The 25,165-nt window shown below is 50.7% G+C and overlaps 1 protein-coding gene across 11 annotated transcripts in view; it reads left to right on the forward strand.

Annotated features, from left to right (window-relative positions):
* The window catches only part of TNS3 (tensin 3), a 223,622-nt gene that overhangs the window by 131,430 nt on the left and 67,027 nt on the right, over positions 1-25,165 (forward strand). For all 11 annotated transcript variants that reach the window (XM_055421063.2, XM_055421067.2, XM_055421065.2 and 8 more), the window contains 3 exons: positions 5,405-5,534; positions 5,874-5,939; positions 6,885-6,989. In XM_055421063.2, coding sequence (XP_055277038.1) covers positions 5,405-5,534; positions 5,874-5,939; positions 6,885-6,989 — 301 coding nt within the window. The remainder of the gene's footprint in view (positions 1-5,404; positions 5,535-5,873; positions 5,940-6,884; positions 6,990-25,165) is intronic.

A 25,165-nucleotide genomic window follows, 5' to 3' on the forward strand; every position in this document is an offset into this window, starting at 1 on the left:
AAATGTCAGCCCTGTGCACAGATAAACCTGCCTCTTTCCTCATGAGGGATTGATTCTCTGTTGAGACAGGCTAGCAAAGGTTAAAGGGGTCAAGTTTACAAGAAGTAAGGCCTTGTGATCTCTTTGGGTTGGGAACACTGTGGGGGAAAGTGGAGTGGACTCCATCTGTCATTCCTTTGACTTGGGGGCTGTTGAGGGGGCCATTACTGCTGAGGCCAGGGTGACACCCACCCATCGTCTGGCTTCACCTAAACATGGCCGGCCTGTCCCCACACCCCCTCCCATTGCACACCTAACCTGCCCATCTTGTGATGTGCTTGTACTGAGGTTCGGACGCTGTCTCCTAAAGGGCAGAGCCTCAGGTATTCAGTAAACACACTTCTGTTAAGTGGGAGGACAGAGTGTTTGTGAGCACAGCCGTGTCATTATGTAACCTTGCTAAGGAATTCGCGTGGGCTGCAGCCCTATCAAGAACTGGCCATGGTCCAGGGCCCCAATGGGCTTGTAAACACTTTCCCATCCACATGCCTCGTCTTGCTGCCCCTGCTTGTGCAACCCCATGGCCACTTACATTTCGTCCTCGTGGTTGTGGGGCTCTGTTGCCTGGCTCCAGCAACCTGACTTCTAAACAGAGGGGGCCCTTCTCAAGGAGCTGTCACAAACAAACAACACCTTAGTTTATTGTTTCTTGCTAAGAGCACTTAAGTAAGAAGAGGGAAAATGAATGCGTCCTCAGTCCCTCTGGATCTCTCCTGTTGGGCATCGTTATGGGATGTTTGTCGTGCTATATCGCCCTGTGACTTGCTGTGCATGCCTCCCTCTCCCTCTGCCGTGAGTCTCCTAGACCTGGGTCGGGCCCAATCCATTATGTATCTCAGCCCAGTGGATCTGTGTATGCGTGCTCAGTTGTTTCAGTTGCCTGACTTTTTGCGACCCTATGGATTGTAGCCCGCCAGGCTCCTCTGTCCCTGGGATTCTCCAGGCAAGAATACTGGAGTGGATTGATGTGCCCTCCTTCAGAAGATCTTCCTCACCGAGGGATTGAACCCGTGTCTCCTGTGTCTCCTCCATTGCAGGCAGATTCTTTACTGCTGAGCCACCAGGGAAGCCCTCAGTAGATCTACTTGTATTTTTTATTCACAGCTTTATTGCTGCCCTCCTAATGGTTTAGGGAGTGAGTTGCAGTCTTGCCACCCTCTGAAATCATTTTCACTTCCAAGTGAAATCATGGTTAGTGTTGGCCCTGGATGATGTAGGTGCTGTGACTTAGGAAGGCAGCCACTAGGCTTGCTAAACCTTTAAGGGTGTGTGGTTATGGCTCCTTGATGACTGTGTAAACAGCCACCAGGCCCACCAGCAAAGTGGAGAGAAATTGTTTCTAGTGCAGATATTCTAAAATCTGAAGGCAGGGGATTGATGTGTTCTTAGGAACTCGCTGGGCAGACATAGGTAAATAAAGCTGCTAATGCTGAAGGGGTGAAGGGGGTGTTAGAGCCTTCATCACTCTAATCTTTATGAAATGCTACCGATACTTTGTACCTTAGAAGAAGCATTTGGGGCACTTCTGTCAAGCAAAATGCTGCTGATTCTTTCCATGGAGTGTTAAGAGCGTGATTCTGGTCTCTTGTCACCAACACTACTAACATTTATTGACTCGGATGATGAATCATTACTGCCTCTGCAGGAGGTGCCAGAGGTGGGGCTCCACTGGGTGGAGGTGGGTCCATCTCCTCCCTGGTCAGAGCTGTAGGTCCCCATGCGAGGGAGACGCCTGTGGTTTTCTGTGCCTTCAGGAGATCGCTGGGGTCATTCCTGAGGTGGCCAGGAGGACTGGAGCGGGTGGCGAGTACAGCCGTAAGCAGTGGGAAGAGAATATGGTGAAGCAGTGGGCAGGACTGCGGAGAGGGCTCAGGTCTCTGCCAGTGCCGCTTGTCAGGCGTCCCCGGAAGCCCCTCAGGCAGGGCACATGTGTGCAGAAGGCAGATGCTCTGTGGCGGTGGGATACCGTGCTCTTCCTTCCACCCTGAACCCTTGTCCTGTGAAAAACTAGTCTTTAGACACTAGAGTCATGCAGGGCCTGGGAAGGTGTCTACACCCCAGGATGATTGAGAGCTGGCAGCCAGGGGGCGGGGAGGGGAGGGTGAACCCATCTGGTGTTCCTCCCCTGCTCCAGGGCACGTGGTGACCTCTGCCTCCTCCCTTCTGGTGCCTGGAGTGGGCTGGGATTCGTGTCTGATGAGTCACCCTCTGTGTGTGTGTGTGTGTGTGTGTAGCTGCTGTGATGAGCGATGGTGAGACCAGAGGACTGGAGACCATGGAGCACCTTGGGTTCTGGGAAAGGTGGGGGTGGGTCTGGGGGCTTCTGGTTGGGATGAGCTGTGTACATCAGGAGCTGGCTGCAGGATGAACCCTTTAACTCAGAACAGGAGAAAGGTTCCCCCAAAGGGAGCTGTACTTGAGGGGCATCCTCCCCTGCCCTTAGGCTGTCTGTGCTTCTTTACCCAGCACCTGTGATGCCCTGTGTCCATCAGGGGCTCTACCTGCCCACAGAACCTAGTGCCAAATTGGGGGAGGGGAGCTACTATGGATCGTGACCCTGTGGGCTGGCCTGGGACCACCTCTGTCAGGGGCTGTCAGCTTCTGGAAGGAGGCCTTGTTGTTATTTTACAGCCTTGGTTCCCCTCAGTATTGATTAAGACTTCAGAGTCAGATTGGCATGTGCATGAAACTCTCTTGCCTTTTCTCCAAGTCTTCTCCCCCTTTCCCTCTCACTTCCAGGGTAGCAGTGGAGAAAGGCAAACAGAGAGGGTGGGTCCGACATCCTGCAGAGATAGTTGCGTGGGGTAGTGTCCTCTCCGTTGGGGTCTTGCTGCAGCATGTGTGGGAAGGGGCCCTCTGCTCAGCAGTCAGTGTGGTGCAGGGTCCTTGGAGGGGTGAGAATGCAAGCAGCATCTCGGGAAGGAAGGCTGGAGGCACAGCCTTTGGTTGGACCCTGCTGAGGAGCCAGAGACCCCGGATGAAATGAGAGAGGACTTGCGACCGGAGATCCATTTGCTGCTGGAGAGTAAATGAAAGTTGTCACATTTCTGAAGCGTGCTCGTGGGCTGGTTCCATATGCCAGCCCTGGACGGGGGCCTGGAGGCCAGGCCTGAGTCTGGATTCCCACCAGGCGTGTGCACAGGCCGCCTGGTGCCTCCCTCATTGTGAATGCGGGGCTTGTGTTTGTCAACATGAATCGCTCCCCTGATGGTCTGTGTACATTTTTTCATTTATTTATTGGACTGTTTTCCTTGTAGATAGCACAGAGGTAAACGACTTTGGGGTTTGCCCTAAGGGGCCGAAGCTCCTTGGGTCTTTGTTTTTTCTTTTGAGTGATGGTTCTCTGGTTATTGAAGGCCTGGTCTCATCACTTCATGGCAGATAGATGGGGAAGCAGTGGGAAATGACAGCCTTTATTTTCTTGGACTTTCAAATCACTGTGGATGGTGACTGCAGCCATGAAATTAAAAGACACTTACTCCTTGGAAGAAAAGCAATGGCACACCTAGACAGCATATTAAAAAACAGAGACATCACTTTGCCAGCAAAAGTTCGGATAGTCAAAGCTATGGTTTTTCCAGTACGTCTAGTCAAGGCTATGGTTTTTCCCATGGTCATGTACGGATGTGAGAGTTGGACTGTGAAGAAAGCTGATCGCCGAAGAATTGATGCTTTTGAACTGTGGTGCTGGAGAAGACTCTTGAGAGTCCCTTATACCGCAAGGAGATCCAGCCAGTCCATTCTAAGGGAGATTCATCCTGGGTGTTCATTGGAAGGACTGACGCTAAAGCTGAAACTGCAATCCTTTGGCCACCTCATGCGATGAGTTGACTCACTGGAAAAGACTCTGATGTTGGGAAGGGTTGGGGGTGGGAGGAGAAGGGGACGACCGAGAATTAGATAGCTGGATGGCATCACCGACTCTGTGGACATGGGTTTGAGTGAACTCAGGGAGTTGGTGATGGACAGGGAGCCTGGCGTGCTGTGATTCATGGGGTCGTGCAGAGTCGGACACGACTGGGCGACTGAACTGAGCTGATGTATGGATATGAAAGTTGAACCATAAAGAAGGCTGAGCGCCGAAGAACTGATGCCTTTGAACTGTAGTGCTGGAGAACACTCTTGAGAGTTCCTTGGACAACACAGAGATCAAACCAGACAATCCTAAAGGAAATCAGTCCTGAATATTCATTGGAAGGACTGATGCTGAAGCTGAAGCTCCAATACTTTGGCCACCTGATGCAAAGAGCCCACTCACTGGAAAAGACTGTGATGCTGGAAAAGATTGAAGGCAAGAGGAGAAGGGGAGGACCGAGGATGAGATGGCTGGATGCCGTCCATTGATTCAATGGACATGAGTTTGAGCAAACTCTGGGAGATAGTGAAGGAGAAGGAAGCCTGGCGTGCTGCAATCCATGGGGTTGCCAAGAGTTAGACATGAGTGAGTGACTGAACATACACACAGAACAGTCACCTACAGCATCTCCCAAATCACTGGTCTGGACCATACTTGCTGGGAATGCTTCTCATTGACCTGGCACAAGACATCTGGCGCCCATCTTTTTCTGACCTGAGTCTTTTGTGAGCATGGCTGCCTGTGAGATCCCTGCACCTCCAGCCTCCCTTCCTCCTGGGCATGCGCAGTGCAGGGCGTGGCCTCCTCCACTCTGAGTGTCTGAGGGCAGAATCCAGCCTGCTTCTGGGCTTGAACCCCTGGGAACCCTGGAAAGGAGCCTCTGCCCTACTCAGGAGGGAGCAAGGGCCCTCTCTGCCGCAGTACACCACTCTGCCGTGGCCTTCCTGCCCTCCTCATGGGCAGCCCTACCCCCAGACCCCTCAGGCAGGGGGGCCCCCATGGAAAGGTGAGAAATGGTGCCAGGACCCCTCCTCCACCCACCCTTCCCTGCCAAATACCCGGAAGGGGTGTTTTACCCTGAGTATTGGCACCATCACCCCAGAGGCCTGAGCTGCTCCCAGAGACCTAGGGCCTTGGAGCCACAGTCTGAATCCAAGTCACATCCCTGATGATTCTGAAGACTGGTCTCAAACTGTCATTCAGGACGTCTTGACGGCCCAGCTGTGGAATTTACATTCCAAGGCCTTTTCCCTTTCCCTTCCTTCTCCCTTCTTGCCATCTCTCTCAGTTATAACACACAGCATAAGTATTGAGCAGAGTACAGAAAGTAATGACTGCTTGCTCCTTTCCCGAGAGCAGAAAGGCTTTAAGGTAAGATGTGGAGTGTTTAGATGACATTAGGAAGAAGAGGCTGTGCAATTTCATTCTTCAGATGTCCTCCTGTGCACTCCCACAGGAGCCGTCCTCGCAGGTGGGGCTCCCTGGGAAACACACCCCTTTTTATCCCAGGTGAAGTGCTACCACAAGAAGTACCGCTCAGCCACCCGCGATGTCATCTTCCGCCTGCAGTTTCACACCGGGGCTGTTCAGGGCTACAGACTTGTATTTGCGAAGGAAGATTTGGACAATGCCAGCAAAGGTGAGGTCCCTCCCCGGGTCCAGACTGAATGTAGGGAGAATGGGCCTTCAGTGGGTGTCCCCCGGGAGCCTTGTGTGTTCCTTTCCTTGTTTTCCACTACTGCCCGCCCCCAACACCATAAACCAGCCTATTGACAAAATTATTGCCAGTCTCACAAAAGACTGATGATTGTTCCAACAAAGAAAAGAATTCTAGAGAAACAGTAAAAATACTAATGTTTTCTCTATCATTGGCGTGCCGTTGGAGATTTGGGAGTGGTGTTGCCCTGGCAGGAATATAAGGACAAAATTCATTTATTGTCTTGTCTCCAAAGTTGTTGAAATAGGATTTCTTTTTTAGATGACCGTTTTCCTGATAATGGGAAGATTGAGTTAGTCTTCTCAGCCACTCCCGAGAAGATTCAAGGTGGGTGGAGTGCAGAATGCCGGCAGGGGGGTGGAGGGGGCAGCAAGATGATGACCTGGTTGGGTGATGTATATGCTGGAGTCTCTGTAGAACCTCCCACCTTTGCACATAATTGGAAATATTTATTATCCATTAAAAATAGAATGTTAGACAGTGGGAAGGTGCTAGCCTAGAGACAGTAGGGCCCAGGTAGGTCAAAAAGACCCCAGAGATGGTGTGACTTGCTGAAAGAAGGGTCCAAAACTAAAGGATTGGGACCATGACTTGATGTCCTGTTCACTTCTCCCCTCAAGAAGCAACCACATATTTTGAAAAAGGACTAGAAATATAGTAGAAAGACTGCAAATATTTGTGTGCAAAATAGACTCCTTTCTTCTAAAAATACATTGAAAGAGAAAGCAGTCTTTTTACTGTGAAGACAAATGGCTCATTTCCATCACCAAGATTCATATTTGTGAAAGTTTTAATTCAGTTTTTAATAGATGTGGAAAAGAAGCACCCTATTTCTGTGCCCAGTGCCATAGTTTGAGGCATGAATAGTTAAATGCAAGGCTGTGGGGTAAGAATCCTCCTGGAAGCCTCAGAAAAGCAAGAGCCCAAACCCACCCCTCCCGTCCACCAGCCCTGAGGCTGCTCCTCAGGGTTCTGCTGGGTCCTTGACCTGCAGAGCCATCCAGGTGGTCCCCTTGTACAGAAACGCATCCAGAGCACAGAACCTGCCACCTGGTAGACAGAGGACCAGTGTTCACCTTTCTTTCCTGCCAAGTGGTTTGCACTTCTGTTCAGTTCTAACTCAGATTATTGGCAGGCTTGAGGGAGAGGGTGTGGATCTGGACTCTGGGCTGGCCCTCAGATCCAGAGGCTCCTTTCTGTATTGCCGGCAGGTGCCAGCTTGACTGGGACTAACACCTTTTGTCCACCCCTGTCCCTTCTACCACCCTGCAGGATGTGAACATTTGCAGAATGACCACAGGGTGATTGTGGACTTCAACACAGCAGACCCGCTAATCCGCTGGGACTCATACGAGAACATGAGTGCAGACGGTGAAGGTGAGTCTTGTTAACTTGCTATCAGTCCTGGAGAATAGAACCCAGAACAAGCAGCCTGTTCACCTTTAGATCGAAAATCTTCTTGCAGCCTGCTTGGAGGCTGTCAAGCGTCCACACCATTGTGAGTCTGGGGCACTTGTGAGATTCAGGCTTGGTGAATTGGGTTGAGCTTTGACACAGCTGCATAGTGATGGTCAGTTAGTGAACTCGTCATCTAGAGGCTTCCTTACCTGAAGCTGTATGTCTGTCTCTCCCTTCCCCTCCTGATTGCGGAAGGGGAATGCCTGGTGTCTGAGCACTGGCAGCCTTCCTACTATTGGGGAGCCCCGTGGGCAATAAGTATGTGGGTTCTAATTCTGTTTGTTTATTACACTGGTGTCCAGGTTGTATGGCTGCGTCATTTAGTCTCTGCTTTGTGAGTCTGTCTCTCCCAAACATATTCTCTGTTTGCCACGGGATCTGCAGTTTGAGTCACAAGTATCATGAAAGAGAAAAGGAGTGAAGGGTGGCACCTGCCAGGTTTATGGAAAGAAGCCTCTGGAGGTCAGTTTCAAAGAGGAGGGATCAGACTTCTTCCAGGAGCTTGAGAAAACTGGCCTTTCCTCTTTTTCCAGAACCAAATTTTGAACAGACCTGATTTGGGAGAGACAGTGAAAACAATTTTGTTCTATTAGTCTGTCCAGACATTAAATAGCCAAAAGCAAGTGTTGTGGCGGTAACTCCCTGTGTGCCCATCTTTGTGCATCGCTGGGTTTGCAGGGACTGGCCGGGGATGTCTGTGGTCTATTCAGGGCGTCAGGGTGGGCACGAGGCTCCTCAGCTTGTCCACTTGGAGAATCTGGGGTCATGTCAGTATTTCTGTGATACAGAGCATCCTGCTGTCTAGAGGTGAAGCCCTCATCACTGCTATACTCCAGGCATGGTTTCTAAGTGCTGTGTGTGTCAGGCCTCTGTACACACCTCGACGCGCCATTCCCATGCCCGGTTCATTCACCACACTGCATTCTATCAGAGGGTCCCAGTTGCTTTTGATGTTTTTTTAAGACCTTGCAAATCGACTTTATTTTTTTTTTCAAAATTGAGGTATAGTTGATTTACAATATTATACAAGTTACAGATATACAACATCGTGATTCACAATTATTAAAGATTATACTCCATTTATAGTTATGATAGAATATTGGCCATTTTCCTATGCTGTGCAATGTATCCTTGTGGCACATTTATTTTATACATAGTAGTTTGTACCTCTTAATTTCCTACCCCTATCTGACCCCTTGTCAGTTACACTTGCTCCTGGTGGAGCTCATGGTGGGGGGGGTTCTGAGTTCTCACTGTTGTAGGTGCTGCGTGGATGGCCCCTGCTGCCAAGGTCCTGCAGACTCTTGCACAGCCACCTTCAACAAAACATGCAGTTTCCCTCATGTGGAATCATTACCCTTCCTGAGGTTCCCTCCATCTCCCCAACTCTCCAGGCTCCTCTGTGGGGTTGACCTGCATTGGTGAACTCATTCCTCATTCCCAGTGCCCTTAGCTCTCACTTGGAGCCTCAGTCCCTGGCTTGGGTTCCTGGAGGAGGGCACCACTGACCCCCCCCAACTCCTGTGAAGGCGGGGGGCATTGGCTGGCGGGGAGCAGTTTCAGCCATGCTTCCCTCAGGGCAAAACTCTCCAGGGTTAAGGAAGGTTTGGCAGCCTATGGTTTTGGCTGGAAAATGATGTCTTTTGGCCCTCCCTTCTATGTGCACTTCCATTTTTAGTCCCTACTGGTTAAAACACGCGCACACACACACACTGACCTAAACTGCATTTATCTCTGTTGTCCTGGAGTGGACTCTCTGCAGTGACCTTCAGCCAAGGACCTTGACCCCCTGTTATGTCTGAGCAAAGTGTGCCTCTTCCACCAGCCGTGAACTCGTTCACATGTGGACACTTGACTCCAGATGTCCTGTCTTCATCATGGAGACTCAGTTCTCTGCTCCCAGCTCTGTGGCCTGGAGGGGATCTGGGACTCCCACTGCCTCATCAGTATTTCGTGGGACTCCCTGTCTCAAGGAGAGAAATGGAGGGTGGGGGTGGGGAGTGGGGCAGCCTACCGGAGCCTCTCATGTGCTATTTTATTTGACCCACATAAGACCCTGTGACCCATTTTAGGGATGTAGGGGGCAGTGCCCAAGAGAAATCAAAAGCTGGACTTTGGTGAGGGGTCCTGGTAGCCTTCTGGGGCTGTGCACTGTTGGTGGTCACAGGTGAAGCTGAGCGAGTTGTTGAGTATTCGAGATCGTGCAGGATGGAGACTCTGGAAGCGGGACCCAAGTCTGGGCCTGTTTGACCCCAGTGCTATTTGGTGCAAACCTCATCCTTCCAGATGAAGACCTGCTGGTCCCCGGACCAGGGTGAGGCCTGCAGCACAGCCCATGGTTGGGCATGAAGCCTTGCTGTGCCCCTCCTTCCCTCTCTTCCTGGCTTTAACCAACGAGTGTGTTTCTGACCACAGGTAAAGCTCGTGGATCCAAGGTTACATAGACAGGGGCTGCTGTCCCCCAGGTTAGGACTCTGGTACTTCAGGTCACTGCCTAATCAACATCCTATAATTCAGACTTGACCTCCCAGGCAACCACAGTTGCCCCAGTGCTCCACGGGGGTGGGATGCAGAAAGGGGGCCTCTGGTTTCTTACCGCTTTCACAGTGAGACCCAGTCCCGTTACTGTTCCATGCAGGACGCTCTACTGAGCTGCCAGCAGTCGGGCTGCTGGTGAGGACAAGTTGGGTCCGGAAGAACTGTCCACAGGTGTGTGCAGTTATGAGTTCTGGATCAAGCTGTGATATTTAAGTGTTGCCATTTGGTGGCTCTAGTGGTAAAGAACCCGCCTACAAATGCAGGAGATGCAAGAGATATGAATTCGATCCCTGGGTCGGGAAGATCCCCTGGAGGAGGACATGGCAGCCCACTCTGGTATTCTTGCCTGGAGAATTCCATGGAAAGAGGAGACTGGTGGGCTGCAGTCCATAGAGTCACAAAGAGCCAGACACGAATGAAGTGACTTAGCAGGCATGCACACTTTGAAAATGTATTTGAAAGCATTTCTCCCCAGAAACTTGTTAGGTGCTGAGATTTGTAAAAGCAAAGCACGCTTTGGTGACTTATCCAAAAGAGGGTCCACTGGAATCCGGCAGATCAGACCTTAGGTCCTGGATCTGCTCTCTGTCCAAGGTCAGCTCCTCCCTGGCAGAATGGGAATGCTACTGGCTGAGCTTCCAGAACGTAGCAGCTGTGTCATCAGTGTCTGGCCCCTGTAGCCGCTCACTGAATGCTTCCACTCTCTGTACCCAGACTAAGAAGAATTGCTTTAGATCCTGCATCCTGCGAAACTTTCCTTCATATTGCTTGCTTTGACGATTCAGAGCAGAGTAACTGCTTTAATACAGCCCAGCTGCCAAATGCCGATGGCACCTTGCTCAGATCTCAGGAAGTACCCTCCTGTGTGCTCTTGATTTTCAGCCTCCAGCTCCCTGGCCTTGCAGGTCCCCTTCCAGGTGTGAACCCGTGACCTGGAGTTAATCCTGTCTTGATAAGGGATTTCGGGCAGTGATTGGGATGGAGAGCAATGGCTTCATCTAATCTGAAATACAAGAGTCTCACCTTTTGTGCTGGGAACCATAAAGTCCTTTGGGTGTTAACTTTTTGAAGTCGATTAGATCCTGTCAGAAGAGTGAGTGTGATGTTGGAGGCTGTTAATGAGTCATAACTGGCTCTGAGCTTCCATCTCAGTGGTGTCAGAGAAATTGACTTGGAATTCATGTCATCTGGACGAGTTTGCATGAATTAGCCCATGTCAGTCTCCCAGTGAAAGGTTGCGCTGCATGCTGTGACCTGCTTGCAGTTTATTTCCTCCTCTTGGGGACCCCTAGCCTTCCTACCTGAGAGGGTGGAGAAGGGAATGGCAACCCATTCACTCCAGTATTCTTGCCTGGAGAATTCTATGGACAGAGGAGCCTAGTGAGCTGTAGTCCATGGGATCACAAAGAGTTGGATGTGACTGAATGACTAATACACACACACACAGCCTGCCAGCAACGGCTGGAGGCCTTAAGTAGCATTATTCCAGGACAGCTAGTGAACAGAAGCATTGACAGTTGGCTTGATTTCACTGGGGTTCTTGGCTCCCAACCTGCCCACATCCCTCGAGCTGTGGGACCCACCCTGGGAATGAGCGTGTCCTGTGCTCTGGGGTAGGGGTATGAAAGGCAGGTGGCTATGGACAAGCCCTCAGCTTCAGCCAAGGGCATGTTTATCCAGCTCTCTCACTTTCCTCCTGTCCTTTATGACCAGTGTCAGCATTGCTCTTGCCCTTTGAAGCTGCACCTGCTTTAGCAGCGGCTCCCAGGGAGGCCTGCCCGTGCCCTGCGTCCCGGCTCTGGAGTGCATATCTCTAGACTCGGTCACTGGCCTTCTGCCTTTCAGACCAGCACCTGAGTTCTGACTGCCAGTGGGTTCTCTGAAAGATGAAAATAGAAGTGGGCCTGACCCCCTGGTCTCCCTGAGACTCCAAGTCACACAACTTCTACATGAGTGTGAGCTCATGGAGTGTGTAAATATGGCATGGCAAAGAGTTGGTTCCTGCTCCCTTCTTTGAAAGGTCTCACAGACTCACTTTTACTGAATTGCATCTCAGTCGTGCCCCCCACCACCCCCGGCTTGCTCTTCCACCTCCCTCCCAGCCTGGACACTTGCACATTGGCTGCGTGGATTAAGCTCAGATCAAACCTGGTGCATTTCCTTCTGTGCCCTCCATGTGGAGAACTTTCTCAATAACAGGCAGGGTTGCAGTATTCCCTGCAGAGCCTGCAGGTGCCTTTCTGCCAAGTCAGGGCTCCGACACTTTGGCGACATCATCAATTCAGGAACGATTACAAGCTTCATATTAACAATCAGAACCAAAAGCCTGAGGAAGAGAGGCCTGGGATGCACATGCTCGTGGGCACCCTCCTCAGCAGCACACGCATGCACCTCCCTCCTGCTTCCACCTCTTGCCTGATGTGGTTGCACTATCACCCTGCCTCCCATCTCTTCAGACTCAACAAATGTAGGGCGGGGAGGGGAGGTTTCAGGTCCCATGTTTGTGACTTTATCACATACTACCTTTGGAAAATGCTGCAAACTGGAGAGAAAAGTTCCCTATGAATTAAAGGAAAAGGGAGGTGTTTTGTAAAAAGGAGCAACTGGGAACACCCTTTATTTTGTATCTCTAGAGACAGTTATCATGTACCTATTCTTTATAAAAAAAGGGTGGGGGAGTCTGTCACTTACTGTGATGCTCTCTTGGCAATGCTGTGAATTGTGGCAATGAGCGGTGTTCTGGGGTCAGACTACCTGTCCTGTAGCTCTGGGAGTCCAAGCAGGCACCTCAGGAGGGGCTGGAGGGAAAGCATGGTCTTCTAGAGGGAAAGGAGATTTGGATGGAGGTGAAGATGGCCTGCTGTGGGGTGAGGACAGAGGTACCTCTCCCAGCCTCGTGGTGGGCTGCTGTTCCTCCACGGTCCTGGGGCCGGGTCTGGCCAGGCAACTGTTACCACTTTTTAACTAAAGAACATTTCTGTCAGCTCCAAATGAACCCCCTGGCAGTCATTCCCCAGCCCTCCCTCTCCCAGCCCCAGGAGACCACCCATCTTCCTTCTCTATGACTTTCCCTCCTCTGGGCATTTCATGCAAGTGGAATCCTGCAGAGTGTGGCTTTCCATGACAGGCGTCTTTCACGCTGCATGATGATTTGAGGGTTCATTCAGTTTTGGTACATCACTCCTTTTTTTATGGTCGAATAATGTTCCAGAGTGTGCCTAGACCTCAGCGTGCTGATCCATTCATCAGCAGGTGAGCATTTGGGTTTTTTCCGCCTTTTGCCTCTTGTGGTTAACTGCACATGAATCTTCTTGTACGTGTTTTGGCCTTAGGCTATTCTTTTATTGCCCGTCTTTTCTATTACTTTGTGAAATATCCACTTCTTTTAGTCCTAGTTGGTTTTCCTTTTCTGGTTATTTCTTCTGTCTTTATGGGTCTCACATTGGAATCACAACGAACCTTCTGCAGGTCTCCTGTCCTACTTTGCCAACTACTCCCAGGAATATTCAGGAAACCCATCAAGTCTTCCTGTGTTAGCTATGTAACCTCATGCACAAAATTCCATCTTGGTACAGTGGAAAGTTCTGAAGCCTGTCAAAACACTGAGCTGCAGAACTGCCTTTTGGCCACACATCAGCAGAGCCTCACAAGACCATGTTGTTTCAGGAGAAGTTGACAGGAACGGCCTGAATGGGCTCTATGTGATTGAAACCCACAGGTAGGAGCGGAGGGAGGGAATAGGACAGTGTTCTGGGTGCTAGTATTCAGAGGCCGGCAGCAGCACAACTGCCAAGATCTGAGGGCCTCGCTGGTGCCAGCTGCTGTGCATTCATTAAGGCTGTCGCAGCTCCTTTGTGAAGCCACTGCCAACATGAGGGAAGCCCACCCTGCACCCCACACAGTGGGAAAATGAACCTCATGAAAGGCCACCCTCCTTTTGACACACAACTAGTCATGCAGGCTCTTTGTGTTAGAAATGGAGAAAAGAGACCACTGGCCAGTACAGGTTTGTTTTTCTCTTTATTGGTACCTTATTCTGTTGTTTTTTCATACATTTGTCAGCTTTGGGGTGCAAAGGTCTGATTTTAAGACTCTGTCCTGTAGGAGACTGGGATCCCCTCTGGGCATGGCCTTAGCTATAACATGGCAGGGCCCCTTGTTCTCAGTCCTCAAACCAGATCTTTCAGATTTCTGTTTCTAATTTTTTTTATTTTGATGTGAATTCTTTGAAGAAAAGTGTTGTGTGATCAGTTAGTTGCTTCCTGTGCTTCTCTGTTAGCTCAGCTGGTGAAGAATCTGCCTACAATGCAGGAGACCCCGGTTTAATTCCTGGATCGGGAAGATCTGCTAGAGAAGGGATAGGCTACTTACTCCAGTATTCTTGGGCTTCCCTGATGGCTCAGCTGGTAACGAATCCGTGTGTAATGCAGGAAACCTGGGTTTGGTCCCTGGATTGGGAAGATCCCCTGGAGAAGGGACCGGTTACCCACTCCAGTATTCTGGCCTGGAGAATTCCATCGGGTCGAAAAGAGTTGGACATGACCGAGCAACTTTCACTTTCTTTCAACTTAGTTGCTTTCTTGATTGCAGTGAGTGTTATTTGCAGAGTGGGCACAGTCCTGTCAGTTCCATTGATAGGAATGGGGATTGGTTAGGACCCTTGCTATGCACCAAACTGAGTAGACCTTCTTGCACAAGAAGTGCTTTATGTCCCACAGTAAAACAGATGTTTTCTCCTGAGCACAGACGCAGCCTGTGCCTCGGTGGCCATTTGGGGGTTTGTTGGAGAAATCTGTGTCTGTGACGTGCTGACTGTACTCCATCTCAGGCTGGTGGAGTGGTCACGTTTGTTAGGGTTCCAGTTGTGCTGTGGGAACATGAAGGCATCCAAACAGCTTTGCTTGTTTGCTCTGGTGTGTTGCGTTCGTTTAAGGCTCAGAGCGTGTGGCTGTGCTTTGACCAACAAGCCAGTCAAAGCAGAGGGGTAAACTGTTGGCTGAAGCCCACCTAAATTGCATGCAAAGACGCCTGAGGTGCAGAGGCACTGCTGGGCAGAATGTGGAAGTCTGGATATGCAAGTAAACACTGAAAGATGGGCCATGTGCAGTTAACACTGACAGTGACCTTGGCCATGTCAAGCTTGAAAGAGAGACAGAGTCCCAGGACATGGAGACTGTAAGGTGAAGACTTCACAGGTGAAGACTGTAGCTGAAGAACACAAATGATGCTGAAACCTGTTTGTAAACCGAAGCAGGTTGGTGCTGGCTCCACCTGTCAGTTTGTCAGCTGAGAAGTCTTGGGAGTGAACACAGGTCTAGCTGGGTGGCTCTCCAGTAGAAGCCTTTTCCCCGCCTCCTCAGCCTCCAGGGTTCAAATTTCATTAAACCTGATTGCAGGAAACCCCACCCACGTGTTTACATTGCACTGGCCTTTTTTGGTGGAACCAAAGTCCTTTTCTTAGCTAACAAGATCTTCTACCTTCTGTACTGCCTGGAGAGCAAGGCTGGGTCACTGGCAGGGGAGACACACCCCCACCCCGGGATGCTATGTTCTGGGGTTGAAGGCTTCCTTTGGGGGTCCAATGGTTGTGGGCTAAACAAGCTACGGGGCTGTTTGGAAGCAAGGTAAGCAGGGAGTGAGTGAGTGAATGAGTGTGTGTGTGTGTTTGTGTGTGTGTGGTGTGTGTGTGTATGGTGTGTGTGTGTGTGTGGTGTGTGTGTGGTGTGTGTGTGTGTGTGTGTGTGTGTGTGGCTTCTGCTAGGGAAGAGGATGTCCGGTGGAAAGTGATGAGCAGAACAGCAGCTTTAACCGGGCAAGAAGAAAGGCCAGGTAGAAGACTGTTTATTTGCAGGTGAGAGGAGTCTTAGCTGCTTCTGCCTTTGGAGGGTCAGCGATGGTTTGAAGTGAAGTTTATATGCGGAAGCTCAGGGTCTGCTCCATGGCTGGCTGGCTCAGGTGACTTCTGAGTGGGCCACAGGGCTTCCTGTTTCCTTGGCCAGCTGGGGCTCAGGTGTGTTTCCACAGTGACGAGTGCCTGGGAGGGAATCAGGTGCCAAGATAAGTGCCCTCGATGGGACGGTCCAAGCTGGAATGTTGGTTGGACAGGAGAGGGGCCCCCATGGGAGTGTCCCACCGGTGTTGTTTGTGCCTGCTGTCTGGGGCACGGTCACCGTGGCTGGGACACGCCTGCCACAGCCCCACCGTGAAGCCTGGCCTCTGTTATCGCTGCATTCCAGGCCTTACCCAGAGGACTGCCAGGAGCGCTTGGAATCCATGTGGCTCCAGCGTCCCAGACATGGGCCCTGATGTTGGCACGTCCCTTTCCATGAGCCATGTGCCTCTCTGGCTGAAACACCCTGCTCCCCCTGCTCTATTTTTTTCCAAGAATTTATGGCCTGCCTCGGTTTTAGAAAACATTTACACAGAGCCTGACTTGGCTCCTAAGGGAGCAATTTCCAACCTCTCCCCTTGGCAGGCCAGGTGCCTCCTTCCTACTTTAGGTGCCTTCCCGCTGGCATTCAGAAGGACAGTATTGGGTTTGGGGGTTTGGGCAGGCGTTTGCTCTCAAGGTGTGAGATGGCATGTCCGGAGAAGTTCCGTGCTACATGGAGTTATTTCTGGAACTTGGCCTGAGGAGGGCTCGGGCCAGGCTTTCACAACCCTGGGGTTCTGAGCTGCTCATAGCATTGTCTGTCTTTTGCTTAGAAGAGAAGGGTGCGTTTCATCTCACCTGGGACAGCCCAGTCACCCATCTGTGCTGTTGTGGACTAAAGGTCGAATTCTCAGAGGTCCCAGTGTGGCCCTCCTTTCTTAGCTCTCGATGTTTTTGGAATAGGAACTAGTTCAATATACACGCAAGGGAGCCTTTAATTAGCCCAGAGGCGGAACCCTACTGCAGTAAAATAAAAGCGTGCTGTGTTTCCTGAGAGGTTATAAATGCTGCAGTTATAAATGCCCGAGTGGAAAAAGAGAGATCTCAGCGTGAGTGACTCAGTGAGATGACAGGAACTGTCCTCTGAGGGACACTGGCCAAGCCTGGGTGTTTCTCCTGATCCTGAAAGTCCTGCGGCCCCCACAGGCCCCCGTGAGAGGAGGTGTCCCTGGGACACTCCCAGAGCCTTCCCTTCCTGGCCAGAGGTCGTGGAGGGTCACTGACCCCGCTCATCCCGGCCTCCTGCTCTGGGCCCATCCCCCTTCCAGGGGCCCTGCTCTCTGGCGGTCCTCCCCGTGCCTCGGACACTGGAGTCCCAGTGCCCCCTCTGCCTGCACGCCACACAGCAGGCGCTGAGATGCTCGCCTGCTTCTGGATGTCTTGCAGTGCTGGGCCAATGCTCCAGGGCCCGTCCTCAGAATTTAAAGCTGGGCAGTTTATCACTGGTTCCCACACTGGTCAGTCATAGCTGATGCAGCAGGTTTGGGAGAGACAGTCTCTAACCACTAGCGTGAGAGGCCTGAGAGGTACAGAGGTGAGGAAGGGCCCTGGGTATGCTTTGAAAGATCTGCCAAAGTGTTGCTCGTCCTGCCGCTGAGCCCTGTGAAATGGGATGAAGCCCCCACAAGTGCCCGGATTCAGCAGAGGCGAGTTTGTGATGAATCCACCAAGACAATGCAGAGGCCCTTGGCGTCATTCAGCTAGCTTACTGCTAGCTGCTTTTGTCCTTGTGGTTATTAGTCCCAGAGGAGACTGAGAAGCAGAGCGGATTAGGTGGCTTGAGCAGTATTGTACAGCTGGTGAGAGCTGGAGGTGGGCTGCTTAGGCAGCTGGAGGGCCCTACTGTGCCCCACATGAGATGACTTATAGCGTCTTCAGATAGTATTTTTAAAATTGCATCTTTTACTTTAGATTTCTATTAAAAAGCAATTCTTCAGAATAATTCTGAAGTGTGAGGTCAGTTAGGCTGAGTCAAGAATACTCCTTTATGGGACCCCATGAGACACTGTTCTTCCCCGGGCTCTAGGCTGGACGACAAATGTGGGGACTTACAGAGACAGTGTCCGCTCAGCGCCTACCTGTTCTCTTCCCTTTGTGCTGCTCTCCCCGAATCACCACGGTGATCCTGGGCAAACCTCAGCAAGCACCCCATTGCCAGCCAACTTCTCCAATAAGGGAAGTGGAGCTCAGAGAGGTCGAGTAACTCACCCAGGGTCACACAGCTGTGGGCAGGGTTTTTAATTAGGATTCACACCCAGGTGGATTATATCAGAAAGTCTAGAGGGGGACTGAGGGTGTGCACATAAATCGCTCCAGTGAAAAAATTAAAACAAGCTGTATGTCCCAAGGCGGGGGGTGGGGGTGGGTCACAGAGGGACCCTGACAGCTGTACTGCAGACGAGAGAACTTTCCACGGTCTCACTGAATCTAGGAAAAGGAAGGAAAATCCTGGAAGAGAGGGAGAATGTGGAGGAATTCAGGGAGTGGGCGGTGGCGAGGTGGGGAGTAGGGTCAGAAGGGGAGATGGGAGGGGAGGGGGGAGCGGGGAAGGTGGACACAGTGGGGGCCCACTGCACTGTGAGCCTCATTTCTGCCTTGAATTCATGGTCTTTTGAATCATTGAGGTATAATTTACATACAGTAAAACTCACTCTCTTTACTGCCCAGTTCTAGGAGTTTAACTTCCTGCCCTGAAACTCCCATCACAGCCACAATAAGAACATTTCTGTCATCCCACTCATCCCTGATGGCCCTTTGCAGCAGCCTGCTCTCCCTGAGCCCATTTCCTGACCCGATCTCTCCCCGGGATGTCAGTTGAACTCTTTGGAGTCTGGTTGCTCTCTCAGTACCTTGGATGTGGATGCAGACAGTGGCATCATTTCTTTCTTTCTTCTCAGACACTTTTCCAGGGATGACTGCAGTTGTAAGACTTCCATGGGGACGTATAGGTTCTGGTATTGAGACTTTTTGATAGAGTGAATTGGTTTAGCTGAGTGGCCTCAAGTAGAGAGTCATTTAGAGTAAGCTGGAGATGGTTCATGTGGGGTTGCCGCAGGAAGTAGAAGTGACTGACAGTGGTCAGCAGGCTGTGCCCAGAGACACAGCCTGTCTCCTGGTGAGTCAGGGTGGGTGGGGAGACTTTCCTTTATCAGGGCTCCCAAGTGGCTATGGGTGCGGTGGGTGTGGTGGGCACAGTGGGTGGGTACTGAGTGGTCCACCCGGGAACAGTTCCTTAATTTTAAGGACAGAAATGCACAGCCTGCCATGAGCTCCCGCTACTGCAGCCTAGGAAACAGACATAACATTGCCATCATCAACCCAGCAGCCTCAGAACACAGGCTCCCGTCCCGACAACGGACCATTTCAGGAGTTAGGGAGGAAATCAGAGTGATTAAGTAGTTTCTAAGGAGTGTGTGTGTGTGAGAGAGAGAGGGAGAGAGGGAATTGAAAAGAAAATATTTAGGCAAATTCCTTTCCAAAATTAAATTGTTAATTTCACATTAAAGTGGTTGGTCAGGTTTAGAATTCCAGTGTTTTTAAAAAAACAGAAAGCATGGATTTGGGAGTGAAACAGAGGTAGATTTGCATTCCTGATGATTCCAGTAACCTTTTATTATATTAAATATTAGCACAACTCTCTGAGCTTCTGTTTTCTCATCTTATAGAGGGTTCTTTACCACTAGGGCCACCTGGAAAGCCCGTCCTGGCACATAAGAGATTCTTAAAAAGAGCCTCTGTCTTTAGAATGTCAGCCCTATTGCAGGAGAGGGCTGTTTCCTCTGTTCTGCCCTCCTTTGATGAGAAAAATAACGATTCTTTGTAACGTCACCTGGATGTAGCCACACCTTAGAGCAGAGGCTCCTGGAAACATCCCTTCCTGCAGTCTTGTTCTTTCTTTCTGTCTCTGCTGACCCATTTGATGCCATGAGATGTGCCTGATGCCCTCCGTCTCTTGTTCCTCTCTGTATTCCCCAGGCTGGTTCATCCCAGCACATCATCGGGACTTTGCTGAGTATTCCATTTCAGTCTCCATTAACAACTAACTAGCAGCCATGGCCAGTGCTTAGTAAACTCTCATGGACATTTCCTGGAGAGGAGTTTTATGTTTTTCTCCAGTGAAGACTTGCAGGGAAGATACTGTTAGTGCTTTTGAAATGAAAAGTTACTTTTTAAAGCCAACCTTTCACAAAAGTAAAACATACCATTCATAGATTCAGTATTTGAAAGAAAGATTTCGGGGAGCTTAGTGTGTCTATCAGGTTTGCTATTTTGTTGCAAATCGATTTTTTTGTTGGAAGCAGGGCTAGGGGATAGTTGAACTTAGTATAGATCAGTTCTACACCTTTTTGGGGACCGAGTGGTTGGTACTTGAATGGAGGTGAAGTTGAGATGTTGCCTTCCCTTTGGCCAATTCTTCACATACCTGTGAGCACATACCTGTGAGCACAGGTGGGCATTGGTTAATCTGTGTTCAGCCAGGATGGGAAGGAATGTTTTCATTTTTCTTCCTGTCTTCTTCATTTTCTTTGCTTACTTTTGAAATATTTTGAGGGTGTCTCGTTCCCCGCTTGTGAGATAGCCCCCGCTCAAAAGTCAAGTGTGAGTGGGCAGGGACTCGTCACAGGGTAGCAGGGGTGGAGTGGCGAGTCTGTCCTACAGCCTCTGCCCTTTAACGAGGGAGAGAATGTCCTCTGGCTCTTTCCTTCCTTCTGTTTTGTTTTGTTTTTTTCCAGATGAGAACCTCCCTGGTGTTTCTTTCAGTGGGAGCAGTCGGAGCTGTAGTTACGTTTGATTTTTAACCAGGCCCTGGCTGCAGGGAAAACATTGCCAGATAACTCACAGGCTACCTTTTGGAAGGGGCTCTGGGTTCTTTTCAACGGGGTGGGGACAGCGGGAAGGGACGGGGCACAGCGAATGGTTGATCTGCCCTGGGACAGGTAGAGGCTCTTTCTTGTCCTGCATCTGCAGCAGAAATGCTGGGGGTCCTGGGCGGCTTACATCCCAGTCTGGAGATTGGGGTCTCCATTTGCAGAATGAGGATTGAGTTCCTTCAAAATCCCCTTGAACTGGAAGCACAAACTTATAACATGTCATTTAAATATACGAAAGGATGCAAGGGGCAGATGAAGTGAACGACTCCACTTTCTACCCTTCACCCACCCAATGGCTCTGATAGCACTCTGCGTTCTTTGATGGAGCAGAGCTTCCCAGCCCTAAGCCTCCCTCACCTGAGTGGCCCCACCCTCCCTTCCACTGGGGGCTGGCGATGGTGGCGGTGGTGGGACCCCAGCCCCAGCCCTGCCAAGCATCACAGAAGAGAGTTTGGCTTCATCAGTTCTATGAAAATTACTTGTTGCATCACTTTTCCAAATCTCATTAAAAGGGGTACTTTTCCATCAGTTATGTCAGAATGTCCTTGAAAACTAACCAAAGCTTTGGGGGCTTCACAGAATGGGTTAGGGCTTGTGTCTCATTTTCCATGGAGGATTTGGCAGTCAGTCATGCAATGACTTCCTCCCCCAAGCCTCCCAGATAACTTTTGTCCCTGGTGATTCTGTTTTCATTGCTCTCACCCTGCAGTTTTCACATGGGGTCTCAGAAAACAAAATTCCAGCCCAGTGTAGGCAAGGTCACTCTTCTCCAGGTGTGGTTTAGAGGGGCCATACATAGGTGGGGACACCCTGCCCACGCTGCAACCGTGGGAACTAACTGACTCGGAAAAGTCCACCTCACCGCTGGCAGGAGGATGAAGGAGATGGGGAATGGCAAAGATTCTGTGTCATTGTTATGCACCTACTGTATGTCAGGACTCTCATCACACCCGCAGTTCCTTGGCCTCACAGATAGCGTTCAGACGTCCCTTGGGCCTCTGCCTATCTGATAGGTACATTGAGTAGTGTTTAGGTCTACAGCTCTTGTTTTCATTGACATTTTGAAACCCTCACGTTGACTTCAGCACCTCCCAGTCTTACTGGGTGGCATTTGAAGGCCCACTAAGTGGTTCTGTGCCGTCTACTTGGGGGAGAGGTTGTTTTGTTGTCTGGGGAGTGGAAACCCTGGGGCTGCAGGTGGTCAAGGGCTGTGGGCACTTCTGCCATCAGACCCTTGTTTATTTGTTTGGCTGTCATTAGTTTTTTTTTACCTGCTAAGACAGCAGAGCATCTTTCCAAAATAGTTCCCTAGGTTTTGTCATGTAAGAAGCAGCCAGAACATTCAATCTCTCAGTACTGGAGGTCACTGAGGGGTCCCTAATGCTGGGGATACCACAGGTGTCCCCAGATACAAAAAACAGATCCCTTCCCTCCAGGAGCCCATGTTCTTGTGGGGGAGACATTGGTAAGTCTGCAGTGTATCTGGCTGTAGGTGTGTGCCGCAGACCAGCACCCAGCAGGGACAGAAAGGAAGGTCAGGAGAATCCACACTGAGGAGGTGAGAGCAAGCCAAGATAGCACTGCAGGTGGTGAACGGCATGAGCAAAGGCCCCGGGGCAGGTGCGTGCCTGCTGTGGTCTAAGTGGTGAACAGGAGAGAAGTGGAGCAGCACAGTCAGGGGATGCCAGGCCTTGTCCACCTGGAAGGAGCTTTTAATAATTGTGGCTACTCATATTAGGAGCCTAGGCTTCCCTGGTGACTCAGTGGTAAAGAATCTGCCTGCCAATGCAGGAGACGCAGGAGATGTGGGTTTGATCCCTGGATTGGGAAGATCCCCTGGAGGAGAACATAGCAACCTACTCCAGTATGCCTGGAGAATCCCATGGACAGAAGAGCCTGGCAGGCTACAGTCCATGGGGTCACAAAGAATGCCACGACTGAAGCAACAGCACACGTGGACTCACATATTAGGAGCCTTGGGCCTGTGTTCTTTATATATGTTCTCTAATTCTTACAAGTGTCTTGAAAGATAATACTGATTATTCCCTTTTATAAATCAGGGGCTTGGACAGTCTAAACGTCATGAGCAGGAATGCACAGAGTAAACACAGAGCAAGAATCCCACCTGCAGATTCAGGGAAGCTCAGTCTGAGTCCTTCTGTGGAGAATGCAGGGCAGGGGCAGTTGGTGCCAGAGGCCCCTCTTCCTTCTTGCCCCCCACACCCCGGGATCACAAAGCGCGGGTGCAGCAGGGAGGCCCCTGGACAGCCCCCCAGAGGCCCTGTGCTGCCTTTGGGAAGATTCAAGCTCCTACAGAGTGATTTAGAAGTTATGGTGGGTCTGACTTTGGGGGCTCACTGATTTGGTTTGTATAATTTTCCTATAGATATAAAATGTACTGGACATTTTCCAACATAAAAAGTAACCTGCCTGCATGGTAGGAAGTTTAGAAAGGAGTCTGTTGTGGAGTCTGGCTGCATCCCTCACTGCATACCCTGAGAAGCTCTGAGGGTCCATGAGACCAAGGCCTAAATGTTCCGTGCCCAGCCTCACACGGAGCCGGTGTTTTGTCAGCGGCAGTCAGGTTGTTTTTAATGTTTATTATTATTTTAAGATTTCTAATACCAACAAAAACAGTAAGATTTGGATTACTCGCCACTCTGCAGCCAAGGGAATCTCCTGCCCTGTTCCACTTTCTGCAGGCCCTTGTGGACTCTTCTCCTTGTGGGGCTGGCCATGGGGCTCTACTCAAAATAATTAACGGGCACTTTGGGGCAGTGCCTGAATTTAACTCAGAACAATTTTTGTACAGCTCATTCTTGGCTTCCTTTTTTCCCTTAATTCATTGTGCCAGTCTGTTTTCATTCAGATTGAGGGAGGAGGACTGGAGTCACGGGTGCATGGACATCTGTTTCTAGACATTGCCAACTCCCTGCCGCTGTGAGGCTAGCGGTCAGCCCTGGCCAGCCCTGGGCCTGGCGCTGTCCACCCCTCCACTCTGGGGGGATTGAGATTCTCACAGAGCAGAGTGTCTTCTGCTGCTCGCTCAGCAAAGCAAAAGGGGAATACCTGATTCCCCAGGTTTTGCCTTATTTTCTTGGCCACAGCTGGTGAAGAAATGAGATGAAAGATGCTTATCTGTGTACTGTGACTTTCGGTGTCTGTGTTCGAGTTTCATGTAGGGCACAGGCACCCCCTCATTGTGCACAGTTGGGGCAGAGGACTTGAACTGGTGTCTATCTTATGCTCCAGCTCCCACTTCACCCACGGGCTGTTCTGCTTGAGCCCAGAACATCCTAAACACAGTGACCTAGTCACTCACACGTGGGTCGATTTTTCACTTTCACAGTTGGAGGGGTGACATTTGCAGGTGTCTGCTAACTTGGGGCACTCACTCCGGGGTCCTCGTGTGCAGAGCTGGGTTCAGCAGTTCCTCCCTGTGGCATCTTTGGGTCACTCGCTGATGCTATGCAAAGCGTCATGACCGGGTGCCACCTCTCTGTGAACAGGGCACAGACAGCAGGGGTGCCCAGGCTACGGAGCCAGAGAATCTGGGTTTTGGTCCCATCTGGGCTTCCCAGTAGCTCCCCAACCTGGGAAAGTGACTCATGCTCTTTCAGCCTCAATTCTTCGTATTTACAAAGGGAATATGCTAGAAAGTCAGAGAAAATACACTGAGTGCATACCCCATGATTGGCGCTCTGTGACCGCCAGCTGTCATTGACACCATTCCCTAACAACCCTACGGCTGCATCTTGTTCCTGCCTCTTACTTAGACATCCATATCCAATTGTCTGTCTTGCAGACTTGGTTTATTTACTGTATTTTGTGTGTCATTGCTCCCCCCAGCTTTCCCACCAGGCACTACCTTAAAAGGAGGGTCCCTGGGTTCACACCAGCCTGTATCCCTTTGTCCAGTGTCCCCCGTCACTTCTCGCTCTGCTCCTTCCTCTCGTGCACAGTTGAGATCAGAAGGAAGCTGGGGTCTCATGTGCTCTCAGCGTGGCAGCCCAAGATACCCCCCAGGTCTCTGTCCTGGAGTGGCAACCCTGTGTTCCTTAAAAAAGCTGAAACCTGCTGATGGTGGAGTGCATCAGGGCTAGAGCTGGGTCCCTCAGAGTGGCTGTAGGCCCAGTCGCCGCTGGAATGCAGTGGCTCCTGGGGCCACAGACACGGGTCAAGCCCTCTGTGGCTCCATTATTGTGGTCCGCCTGCAGTTCCACAATTGGGAAAACAGGGAGGCAGAGGAGGATGCAGTGGGGAGGTGCTGACCGCGAGCTCTCTTGTGCCATTGAGTGCCCTCCCAGCTCTTTGCTGTGAGCCAGTGAGTGGTTGACTGCCGCCGCCAAGGCTGTAATTAATAATAGTGGCAGAGGGTTCCATTCTTCCTGTCTGCATTGAAGGCCTAATTTTGTTTTCCTTGGCCGTCCCGGTGCATGGAGATCAGTGCTTACCCCTCTGTATTTTGAGGTCTTGCTGTGCCTTCGTGGGCACCTTCTTGGCTCAAAGATGCTGCATTTCCAGGAAGGCAGGCCGGAGACCAGTTCCTGCGCTTTCTCTTTTTGTTGAGCTACATATTTAATTCTAGCGGATCTCAGAAGGTTGAGAACAGCAGGCACCTATGTTAGACATCCAGTTTACTAAGGATTTGTTACCCAGGCCTCTGGAAGATGCCTTGCAGGTACAGACAGAAGCTATCCCCTGTCTTATATGCACAGTCCATTCTTGAGTCTTGGAGGCTTGTGAGTGAAGCT

This window comes from Moschus berezovskii, chromosome 3, assembly GCF_049115385.1.
Source record: "Moschus berezovskii isolate FMDL1 chromosome 3, NW_MosBer_1.0, whole genome shotgun sequence".
Taxonomy (NCBI): Eukaryota; Metazoa; Chordata; class Mammalia; order Artiodactyla; family Moschidae; genus Moschus; species Moschus berezovskii.